Below are 12,735 nucleotides of genomic sequence, written 5' to 3' on the forward strand. Positions count from 1 at the left end.
TGACTAAGTACATTACTTAGCACTCCCATCCATCTCACTTACACTTTTTAGACTCACCTTAACCCATTAAACACAACCACACACTCTTAGGCAATTGAAATGACTAAACCACCTCTCAACACATTAAACAAGCATTTCTATCCTTTTTAATTTCTCAATTTAGGTCAACTTGAGCTTATAGCTCAAAAGTTTCACCATTAACTCCCAAACTAGTCATAAAGCCTTAGCTTAACTCCTGAGGCTCTTTCTAATACTAAAGAGTAATAAAACAAAATCTTCTCTATTTTGTAATAATCATCAAAATCGGGGTTTAACACAATATATATATACACACACACACACACATATATGGAACGAAATCATGGATTCACACATCTATGATACTTGTAACCAAATAACAAATTCTTCAAGATTAATGTCAGGTGAGATGAGTAGAAGAATTTGGGCTTAGATACTGTTTATGTCTAAACTTAAGTCTGTACAGTGTTAATGATAAAAACAAGATGACATATGGTCTTATGAGAAAAGAGTAACATTGTAGCATGTGATTTATACATGTGCTTAAGCACAGCAATTGGGACGCAAGTGAATAGATCCCTACCCAAAAAAGAATAATTTCATTGATATCCTTTGACTTTGACAATACCAAGGAAGTAAGTTACAGTGCCTGTTACTTTAACATATACCCTATGATCATGATAGATGTTACCTAAAAGTTATGAGCTAGAAAAGAAACTATTTCTTATCAAAGTAATATTTGGATGAAAGGAAGATTAATTACCTAATATACATGCACTTGTGCTAGTGTTTGAAACATATCCCTTATGATATCATTGTATGGATTTCATAAGTGTGGACATCGTACATATGAGAAAGGTTATCTGAGTCTTAAACTAATTTAAGAGAGATTAGATTGACCATGAAAAAAATGTGTATAAATAAATCTAAGACAATCTATGATACAATATTAGTGAAATAACAAATCCACAAAGGAGTTGTTTCATGCTAGTCTGTAAAGGAGTTCTAGTACAAGAACACTAAAGGAAGACATCATGTCCACACGATTATGATAGAGCACCTAGTATGAATATAAGAGAAAATTTATCAAGTGTGAGTATAAGATGTTGAAATATGATCCACCCTGATGAATTGGACCATATAATCAAAAGCCCAAGCCCGATAGCAATTAATTAAGTTTAGGTAAATTATTTTAATTAAATAATGTAGGATTGTGGGTTGCAGATAAGTTAGTGGAGCAATTATAATTTTGATTTTAAAATTATGTAACTAGGCATATTTCAATCGTAAAATATGGGAACCAAAAACTGGCTTAAAGTAGAAAACTTTTTCTCTGTGACTACTTTCCCTTTTATCTCTCAAAAAACATTGTCCATCTATTGTGAAACTTCATCCAAGATTCGTAACTATAACTCGAATCTATATGTGATTCAAGAGATCTACCATCATCACAGACGTTTTCTGTTCCAAATCTTACAAGTAACATAAAAGTCCGTTATTTATGGGATAAATTTTATTTAAAAAAATTCAATTTAAAAACTTTACTAATGCACCCAACTAGAAACCAATTATGATATATTTCTTATTCTATAATTTGCAGTACTTTTTGTTATCATAAAGGCAAAGACAGAAAATCCTCTTCAAAACATGTATTACCCAATCCTAGTTTTTCTCCCATCTAACTGACCCTTTTTGTACTCTCTTTATGCAGTGATCTAATTTTTGTAATAACTAATATAGAGTTGAGTATTCCCAAGTTCATATGGGAAGTGGCTTCTACCACGTGATTTTATTTTTTATTTTTTTTTGGTCCCCACTTACAATGTTTACATTTATGATCCTATTTGACATGTTTCATTTAATCCAACCACGTTTGTCAATCCTATCTTATACTAGCTAAGAATCTTCAGAAATAAAATATATCATAGTTTTACTACACTTTTCTTTCATTCTCTTGCGTACATCATTTACACATATGATAAGGGGAGAAAAAAATACCAATAATTACATGATTTTGTCTCTCCACGCGGCATTCAATTTTCGGCCAATTATATTGCAAACTTCTAGTGCCCAATCCAAAGTACTTCAAGGAATGAAGTATGAGGAATAAAAAAGGAAAAAAAGTGAGTCTTATCTCTACACATGCAGGTTCTACATAAATGGAATCCCACCTCTCACTAATTTAATCATAGAATATTTTAGTGAAAAACACACTTGTTGCTGTCATAAATAGACATGAAGAGTGCTGGCAACACAAATCAATTATATACATGGCCATGAATTTGTTTCGTGGTATACAACAATTATACCTCCTTGTCCTGAGTTTACAAACTCTATTTTACTCAGTCCCCACGGGTGAATCACAATAATGATTCCTTCCCAATATGTGAAACAGGAAGCCAAGCTTTCTTCTTCAAGGGTCCCATTATGCATACCAACAAGAAAATCCTGAAACATGGATGGAGACTCTTAGTTCAAACTAAACATGAACCATAAAAACAGTCGAGAAAGGGGGACAAGGATATATAAACATGCAGGCATTTATTTATGCCAAATTTGCTTTTAATATACTTACATGTTGGCCATTGGTTTAATTATCAATGATGTGGCTCATATCTCATAAGCACGTGAGTTAATATCCTGCTACTAAAGTCAACATTTTATTGGTAGATAATCATAAGCATTCTTTGATCTGTCTTGTCTTTGACCCTGGTGTGCCCTTAAATCCTAACTCACCTAGACCTTTTATACCTCAAAAAGTACACCCCAATCTTCGTCTTATGTCGTACCACTTATTGGCTTAGAGAAACCACTACCAGTAATCACCACACGAGCACTTCCCGCCTTTGAAATGATGAAATCTCTGCACATCTCTTAGAATAATTTGCCTACCAAAGATCAATGATATAAATTTCGCAGCGTTGTGGCAATCACCACAGACTCGAAGATTCTTGACCACACGAATTGTTGTCCCAGGTGGGGTACTCAAAAGCCCAAAAGCAATGGCCAATTTCTCACTGTGATATCTAAGAACAACTTCTTTCTCTTCATCTCCGATGTTTGCATGAAAGACGAGAGAAGTATCAGGTACGTACCCAGCTAGCTTCAGTTCTTTTACTAGCTCATCAAGTGCATGGTGCAGAGCAGTAGAAGTGGAATTAACTCCATCCCCAGAAAAGAATTCATGAACAACATTGTTGACCTCTATAGAACTACAACCAGGAACCTTCACTGCACCTCTATCTTTCATCATTTTCCTCAAGAAATTCACGTCCTCCCATTTTCCAGATCTTGCACACAAATTTGACAAAATCACATAATCCCCACCATGAGTGTCATCAAGTTCAAAGATTCTCTGAATTACTTGCTTTCCCAATTCAACATTCCCATGACTGCCACAAGCAGACAGCAATGTCCGCCAGAGGATTGGAGTGGGCTTAATGGGCAATTCATCTATGAATTTATAGGCATCATCCAAGCGTCCAGCTCGACCTAACAAATCAACCATACATCCATAATGCTTTATGCTGGGAACAATCCCATATTTATGAATCATACTACTGAAGTATTCATAACCTTTCTCTACCAATCCATTGTGAGTGCAAGCATACAATATACCCAAAAATGTTATTTCATCAGGCCACACTTTTGCCTTGTTCATTTCTTCCAACATTGACAAGGCTTTGAAACCATGGCCATGAGCGGCATAGGCCAAAATCATGGCTGACCAAGCCTGAGTGTCTCTCACATGCATATTCTCAAACACAGAAACTGCATCATCGAGACTCCCACATTTTGCATACATATCTATAAGTGCAGTATTTACTTTGACATATTGAACAAATCCATTTTTCTTAACATATTCGTGTATCCACTTTCCCAAGCCTAATGCTCCCAACAACGCGCATGATGAGAGGACAACAAGCATGGTGACATCAGTTGGCTTGAGATCCCTCTCTTGTAATTCTCTAAACAAAGCCAATGCCTCATTGGGTTGACTCTTTCGAGCATAACTTGTGATGAGTGCATTATATGTAACAACACACGGTTCAGAAATCTTATCAAACACTCGCCTAGCAGAATCTATGTCATTACACATAGTATACATATGTATAAGTGTTGGGTGTACGTATACATTATCAATGACCCCAAGTTTCAAAGCTAGGCAGTGCACTTGTTTTCCTTCTTCCAAGGCTTTAAATCTAGAGCATGCCTTTAGAAGGGTCGAGAAAGTATAATCATCTGGAAGCAAGCCAAAGCATAACAGTTGAGCTAAAAGCACCATTGCTTGAAGTGAGTTTTCCAAGCGAGCATAGCCACGAGCCATAGTGTTGAACAAGACGATATCTGGATTGGGAATTTCATCAAACATCTTGTGGGCATATTCCATAGAGGAAATGGTTGGGTTGGAAGTGCAGAAATTAATGAGTTTAGTAAGTACTGATATGTCATCTTTGACGTGGGTTTTGATGGCATATCCATGGATCTGCTTAAGCTCTCTAAGAGAGGCACATCTGGGTATGAGAGAGAGCAAGTCGTGAAAAGCTAGGAGGGAGGGTTCGCTATTTTGTCGTATGCCTATGATGGGTTTCGGATAAGAAAGTGGGGTTAATTGGAGAACAGTTGAAGCCATTATCATGCTCCAAAAGCTTCTTAACTAGGTCTATCTGTAAGTGCATGGGAGAATGAGATTATAAAAGGAAATGCCAAAAGATGATATCCCAATGTCAACTTCTCAGCAATGATTATTCGTGTTTAGGATCAGAGGAAGTAATAAAAGCATTTAACTTGTGGAAGAGAGACACGAGCTTTAATTTTCTGCGACAGAAGGATTGCAGAGGAAGTGATATAGAAAGAAGTCAAAAATATCAAAATATAGTATATGAACAATAAAGTTATTTTCTCAATAAATAAACTTCTATAGGTGACCAACTTTCAATAACTCTCCTTTCTTTTTTTTGGGTAATGAATAAAATAATATAATTTATATAAAAAGACATCAATCTTCAAAGCATTTATCTAAACTCAAGTCTCTTTAGTTACATATTAAAGAAATTTATAGAACATTTTCGCAAGATTATACATTTCCTTGACCAGTACAAAACTTGTTCCAACAAATGTTCTGGATATTCCACAAAAACAGCAATATTTTTTTGGGATTATGCCTCCAACAATGACGAATGCATCACATTTTAATATGCATGGATGCTCAATTTTCTTTTCTGGTTATGTGATGCACTTGATTGTAAATACGTCTAATATATACTCAGCAGCAAATTGACAGTAGTATACAACGATACATTTTTGCATTATGTGGTGAAAAAGTTGTGGAAAATAATTGGATCTGCAATAATTTTTTGTGAACCACATAGACAGACCAGATATCCATAGAGTAGAATCGAAAGTGAAGGTAAAATCATACTGAAGAGGGAGAGTGAATAGGAGGGAGAGAGCAAACGGCAAACCAGATAACATCAATAAACAAGAAAGAATGAGTAAGAGGCAAACCAGAAACAACAGACCCACGATCAGCAACTTTGGAATGATATGTTAGAATGGGCCTTTGGATGCTGGGCATTAGCAGGTATACATTAAATCTATAAGGCTGATATCGCAATTGCAAACCTTGAAAAACATACATTGTAAGTTGAGCTCACTAACTAAATCCTCATAGACATGAAATATAAAACTCTTAAGTAAAAATAGTAATATTAAAATCAATCTATTTACACAGCATCAATATCCATTCGCTGCTCAAAGGATTTCATTGTATGAAGAGGCAATGGTTATTACAATTTATACATATATTATACATATTACACACACACACACACACACACAACTAAAACCTACATAAATCTTTTATCCAACTCAACTCACGATCATTTTTTTTTTTTCCATTTCATTCAATTCTGATTCTGACCATCACAAACCCCCATTCCCGGATAACAAAAGGCCGTACATTTGGCTCACCGAACAAAAAGTACAATGTTTTCAGGAAAACCAAGAGTATTCACATGCCTGAAAAGGAAAATGTCATGGCCCTATATCTGGCTCCAATTCAGTGGTTATTTTGGCAAAACCAAGTGTATTCACATTGATTTTTAGATTATTCTGTATCACTATATATCTGCACACATGGGCATTGTAAACTAATTTTGGGTAATATCGTGAAAGATTATTTGGTTCATTTTTCGTTATTAAATCTTAGGTGAGGTCAGGTCAGACCTTTTTTGCTAACATAATTATATATTAGTGGATATTAATCTTCATTTTTAAAATCCAATCAGGTTATTCACCATATATATCAGTAGAGATGACATGAGCTGTTTATCTTAATAAGAGAAAACTTCAACTTGCTACAGTACCTCCGGCCATGACAGTACACAGTATCACAAGCGTCGAATATACCCATGGATGAAGTTCAAAGAGCCAGAGATACAATCATGTGTGGCATTTCATCTTCTGAATAAACTATAAATTTGTACACAATACAAAAACCTCTATTTACATGTACGGTGGAAAAAAATCCAAACAAGTTCAATAATGCAACTCATATCACATGCAGCACGTGTTAACCCCCCCCCCCCAAAAAAAAGAAAAAAAAAATTTAAAGCTATGGACTCTGCTTGACTGCTTCCTTTACGATCGGCTGGGGAAGACCGCGAGAATGAAAAAAGAGTTGAGGATTACTTAAGATTTTTAAACAATAAAATTAAAATAGTGAAATATTTTTAACACTCAAAGCACAAGAAATATAAAAAAAATAAGAAAATAAAAACAAAAGGGTTTACAAGCCAAACATTTATAGAGATCCAAAACACAGCACTATTGAAAGGAAAAACGAAGAACAACAGCACAGATTATTAGGACAAAAACAAATAATATATATATATATAGAGATCCAAAACAGAGCATTATTAACCACAAAAACAGAAAAAAAAAACATATGGAAGGAGAAATAGTGATTTGAAATATGAACCTTTTCTGGCATGAAGAAGATTCCAAATGGTATGTGCTTGAGAATTGAAGGTAGCATCTGGAATTACAAAACATCAACAGCTCAAAGATTCAATTAAAAAAGTTGAAACTGCTTAAAGAGTATAAAAATCAAAGAAGCTAGTGATACCCTGATGGAGCGACAACGGCGACGGAATACGCGGCAAGCTGCGACGGTGGCGGACGGTAGGCTGGGGTCGGACGGCGACGGACAGTCAGGCTGCCGAATCGGCGTCGGACTCACCCTGCAGAACCAGATCTCGTGGAAGATGAAGGGTGAACTCGGTAGCTGAAGCGGCGGCGGCGGCGGCGACAAGGTGCGACTTCGAAGACCGGCGGTGTTGCATTGACAGACGAAGAAGACGGCGGTGGACGGCTTCGGCGGTGGTCGTCGCTCTTCACGAGCGATGAGAGGGAGAAGAGAGGTAGATCTGCGATTTTGGGGCAAGGGATAGGAAGGGTTGTCGCGTTGGGTCGAAACAGATGGGTGGGGAGGATCTTTGGCGTATTTAAATAAAATAATAAAATAATCATAAAAATAAGTAATTTACAGCTTCATTTTCCACAGCATTAATTTAAATTATATCTTTATAATTAACTTTATTTTAATTAAACTTTTATAATTTAATTGATTAATCATTTAACGTTAAAATATTAAATATTTTTTAAAAAATAAAATTAAAAATTCTTATTTTTTATTAAAATATTATTTAAAATTAATTATTTAATTTTTACTACTCAAAATTTATATAATTAAATTACGTTTTCTAAATAAATTATATATATACTATTGGTTAAAAAAATTTATATGCACAAAATTTTCAAAAAAATTAAAATTGTATTAAATCAAATTTTGTTACCACTTCTTTGGCAAAAAGAATTAAATCAATTTTTATATAAATTTTACATGTGTTTTTGTTTTAAAAAAATTAATCATTTATTAATAATTTTAATTTAATTGTCAAGAAATAATATATTTAAACAATCAAACTATAAGATTTTGATTAAAACAAAATAAATTATGGAGACTTAAATCAAAATTGATAAAAACTAAAAAGACCTACAAGTTAATTTTTCCAAAATAATAACATATGGACCTTCCCATAGGTTGGGGTTCTTAAATTATATTCTCATCTCTGTATCTAGAGCCAATAATTTATGTTAGCCTAAATAAATTTAAAAATTTTTAAGGTTGGGTTTGGAAGTTTATAAAAATTTCTTTACTTTAAAGTTATTTGGGCTGCTTAAAGAAATCATGGCCAAGCCCAAACCTAAATGGGTTTGACCCAAATACCTAAATTTTTTTATTATCAATAAAATAAAATTAAAGCAAGATGGAGATTAAAAATATTAATTTTTTAATAAAAAATGAAACCAGATAAAAAAAGAGAAAATAAAATAAAATAAATATTTAACAATTCGAGTATTTGAGCCAACTCAAATAAGCTCAAAGCCTAACAAATCAAGGCCAAACTCTACTATATGAGTTTTTTATACGTTCAAGCATTTTAAACTGTTATGAGTCCCATATCAGGAGACCACATTAGTAGTGTGTGATTTAAAAGTCATATAGACACCCTCCCCTATGAGGTGTCTTTTAGGGATGAGTTCTACCTAAAGGACTTATAATCATGACATTGCTGCTCTCGTTGAGAGTCATCATTCGTGAAAAGAGCGGCCCACATAGGGGCTAACCAATTGAAGGCTGAGTAAAACACCATGGAGCGTAAGCTACAACATCCTGAATTTCTTAATCCTAAGTTAGAGATTAATCAAGGGTGAAGTGAAAATTAAAGTAAGATTAAAGATTCGGATAGTTAATTGATATTTTTGACTAGTTTGTGTGTTGTATGAACAGAGATGGGTGTTAGAAGTGCGTTTCGAGTCAAAGCAAGTGCGCGTGGTAAGAATAAATCTCACTGTGCCACGCGCCGCAACTTGTGCTGCATGCGTCGCAGTGCATGGACCAGAATTTCACTTCATAAGTCATGAAATTTCAAAAATTTCAGAGGAGAACATTTGAGAAACACATGAGACAGAGAGAGGAGTAGGGCTGAGGAGCTAGGTTAAGTTATTTTGGAGCGGTGGAAGGTGATTCAAATCGATAACTTACCAGGTAAGCTACGTATAACTCTTACCTTCTATTCTACACAAATTTCTCTAAACATGAGTTACAAGGAAATTGAATCGGTGGAATTTGAGGGGTTTGATTCTTGCCCAATAGTAATAAAAAGGTTCTTGAAAGTTAAATTAAAGCTTTGTGACTGGTTTAGAGCTGAACAGTAGAGCTTTAAACTCGGAGGCTCAATTTTAGCCTTTAGAGAGAGAAAGTTAGGGTAAAAATATAATCTGAGTGAAATAAGACTGGTTGAGGTGGTGTAAAGTATGAATTAAGTAGTTATGGACTTAAAATGGATAAATGGAAACGAGTTTATGAATGAATATAGCCCTAAGTGATAAAAATGAGTTTTTAGTCAATAGGCCAAATGACTAAAATGTGCCAAATGTGTTCAGATTGGCATATTAGACTCGTGAATAGAGAAAGAAAGCTTGAGAAAAGCTTGAGTGATAGTTGAAATTCATAGGTAACCCTTCTTCTGATAGAAGGGTTGAGGTAACTGGATAACTTCCTTTATTTGACTGTTTATTATAACTGTATGTTAGTATGCTATATAATGCATGAAATGGCTTCGAACTAAGCATGTTTTATAGCATTGAGTGATTGTTGTGTGTGAAATGGCCTTTGATTGAAATGAGCATTGAAATTGTGTTTTAGTGCCTTGAAAGGTGCTATGTTAGAGAAGATCTCCTGAGTGCCTATTAAGGTATTGTGTTGGAGATGAGAGATTTCTTAGTATCTTTGTGATACGGGTAGGAGTCAATGATGCTCCATTGTGTGTATTGGGAAAAAACCATAGTCCGTATTGTCTGTTGGAACATCTTTGGCCGGATAATTCTACCACTGCAGGTGAGTTCAAGACTAATGAGAGTATACATTGGTCTGAGATGAGCCTATGGTTTTATGTCAAGATGATTTGGAGGTTTGGTTGGTAGAGATCATGCTAGTATTTTATGTGATATGATAAAATATCTTGAGATAATACAGAATCTTTTAGGATTGATGAAAAGTGAAAAATGAAATCTGATATGTGATATAAATACTACTTTATGAGGTTTTAATGGTATACTATATTTACTTTCATGTTGTTGCATGTGATAGTCAATAGGAGTGAGTTATTCTATTACCAAGATTTTTATCATACCCCCATGGTTACATGTTTATAAGATCGAGAAGTGATCAGGCCAAAGAAGAGTATCTGGACTGGCTTGAGTTGTGAAGCCGTATACTCTGGGTTTGTGTAATGAACTGAATTAAAAGATTGTATATAATAGTGTATATGAGTTGCCATAGGGTTGCATGCATGTATTGAACTGAGTTTTGGTGAAATCAAGCTTGATTATATGTATGTGTTATTTGAGACAAAAGGGCTTTAATTTGAGTGTGTTTGTGTTGAATTGGTTGTATATGTTGGTAAATCTTAAGTCAAAAGCCAAAATTATGATGAAATGAATAATTTAGGGGCAAAAATTGTATTATGAATATGATAGCATATATTTGTACTTGATTGAGTTGAGAAGTAGCCAAATGGGCTATGTTATGCCAAGAAATGGCATAGTTTGTGAAATTAGTAAATTATAAAAATTGGCCGTAGAGGGGTTAAATTTTAATATATGTGTATGATTGTGATTAATTGTGATCAATCAAGTATGTTCAATCTTTTTAGACTTGGTTCAAAGCCTAGTGTGGTCTAATGAGAGTAAGGGCGCTTGGGTGAGCAAAATTTTTAGAAAAAAATGACTTTTTTATACCCAGGTGTCCAAATTTTGATCGAATCGTTAGATCATGTCTAAACCTATCTCATTAGTTAGTATGCGAGCTAACTTCGTGTGGGCGCTTGAATCACTCTGATCGAATGCCGTATGCAAAAATGGTGCAGGGTAGAAGTTCATCATTTTTGCTATCAAAATGACAGTAGAAATCTGGACAGGCGCACCACAGCACATGGAGACACATGCCACGGCGCACAGCATAGACAAGGCAAGCATGTGGCTCTGTGTCATATGCCGCGGTGCACTAATCGTCTGCCACAACGCACGGACCAAAACTTCAGTTTATTTATATGCTGAATTTCATGCAATTGAGATAGAAATTCTGGTAGTTTATGTCCTTATGTATTTGAGGTGTGTATGATTTAATTCCATTGTGTTTTCTCTAATTGTATTGTGATTTAATGGATTTTATAAAGTAAGTCTTTGGCTGAAGCTTTTGAAATGAATTTGATTATTGTGAATGATGTGAGTTAATGGTAACACTGTAGTCTTCTCTTATATTAGGTGGATATATGAGAGGAGGTTACGTAAGTAGTCGTGGACATTGGCTCTTGAGGGGTGGGTTAAGTTATAAGTCCCATATCAGGAGGCTACAATAGTAGTGTTTGGTTTATAAGTCATCTAGGCATCCTCCCCCTACGAGGCATCTTTTTAGGGTGAGTTTTACCTAAAAGGCTTATAGTCATGTCACGAGTTTCACGTCAAGGAACCTCATAAGTGATATGGGGTTTATAAATATAAGAGGTTCTCCCACCCAACAAGCTAGTCTTTTAGAATGGGCTTTCTCTTTATATTTATGTTCATCACATTGGTGCTTTCATTGAGAGGCCGATGTCACAGAAAGGGATACCTACTAAGGGTTTTGACAGGCAAGAGGCCTTGTGAAGTGCCATAGAGTGGACCCACTAAAGACGTCGGCTCTTGACATGGTGGCATTGTCAAGAGTCCTACATCAAGAAATCTCACAAGTGGTGTGGGGTTTATATGTTTAAAAGCTTTCCCTTATAATAGGCTAGTCTTTTAGGATATGCTCTCTCTTTAGGCTTGTGCTCATTATATTGGTGTTTTCATTGAAAGGTTGGTGTCACAGAAAGGGCTACCCATGGAGGTTTCTAACCAGCAAGAAGCCAAGTGAAGTGCCATGGAGGGGAGCTAACGGGGACATTGAATTTCAACGAGGTGACATTATCATGAGTCTCACATTGGGGAGTTTCACAAGTGGTGTGGGGTTTATAAGTGTAAGAGGCTCTCTCATCCAATATGCTAGTCTTTTGAGATGAATCCTCTCTTTAAACTTGTGTTTGTTACATAAACTCAAGTCAAATTAAGCCTTGTCCTATTAAGCTTGCCTTAGCCAAGTTACTCGCTCTATCTGAACCATTAATTTTTGCTCTCCTATGTTGTTTTTCTTCCTTACCTAGAAGTTGTGTTGTTATTATATAGTACTATTTACACAAGAATATTTAAAAGGCTGGTTCATGTGTAGAGAAAGTTGTTTGTTTATTTATCTGTTGCTATTGTTTGTTTTTTGTTTTTATTAATATATTAGAATACTCTGGCATATATACAACAGAGAGTTCTTGTCTGTTTTTGTAGTAACATGGAACTGGGAAGGGTGAAAAAGAATCTTCCTTTAGTTTGATGTTTAACCAAACTTGAGAGAGATAATATTAATAGACTCATCCTATATCACATAAATTTATTGAAGATTTGAGTAAAACAAAGTTCATTATGGTAATTCATTTAAAACTGGCTAAATAGAAGAAGTGATTATGCTATTTGCATATTAATTAGAAATTTCTTGTTGGAAAGTGAAGGAACACATCA

The 12,735-nt window shown here is 34.8% G+C and overlaps 1 protein-coding gene across 3 annotated transcripts; it reads right to left on the bottom strand.

The window, feature by feature from the left end:
- Positions 1–2,167: 2,167 nt before the first annotated feature.
- Positions 2,168–7,490, bottom strand: LOC129320113 (pentatricopeptide repeat-containing protein At2g02980, chloroplastic). 3 transcript variants are annotated; one of them, XM_054965312.1, is made up of 5 exons: positions 7,148–7,490; positions 7,001–7,057; positions 5,527–5,643; positions 2,594–4,836; positions 2,168–2,466 (listed from the first exon to the last, which is right to left on the bottom strand). In XM_054965312.1, exon 4 carries the CDS (start codon positions 4,655–4,657, stop codon positions 2,831–2,833), a length of 1,827 nt encoding a protein of 608 aa, XP_054821287.1. In that variant the 5' UTR covers positions 4,658–4,836; positions 5,527–5,643; positions 7,001–7,057; positions 7,148–7,490; the 3' UTR covers positions 2,168–2,466; positions 2,594–2,830. The 3 variants fall into 3 exon arrangements, with proteins under 3 accessions (XP_054821287.1, XP_054821288.1, XP_054821289.1); XM_054965313.1 differs by lacking the exon at positions 5,527–5,643; XM_054965314.1 differs by lacking the exons at positions 7,001–7,057; positions 7,148–7,490 and having other exon boundaries at positions 5,527–6,961.
- Between the last annotated feature and the right edge of the window lie 5,245 nt (positions 7,491–12,735).

This window comes from Prosopis cineraria, unplaced genomic scaffold, assembly GCF_029017545.1.
Source record: "Prosopis cineraria cultivar Desert tree isolate PC_DT_omini unplaced genomic scaffold, ASM2901754v1 PC9, whole genome shotgun sequence".
Classification (NCBI taxonomy): domain Eukaryota; kingdom Viridiplantae; phylum Streptophyta; class Magnoliopsida; order Fabales; family Fabaceae; genus Prosopis; species Prosopis cineraria.

Coding starts and splice junctions, on each gene's coding strand:
- LOC129320113 (XM_054965313.1), bottom strand. CDS start 4,657: ATGATAATGGCTTCAACTGTTCTCCAATTAACCCCACTTTCTTATCCG.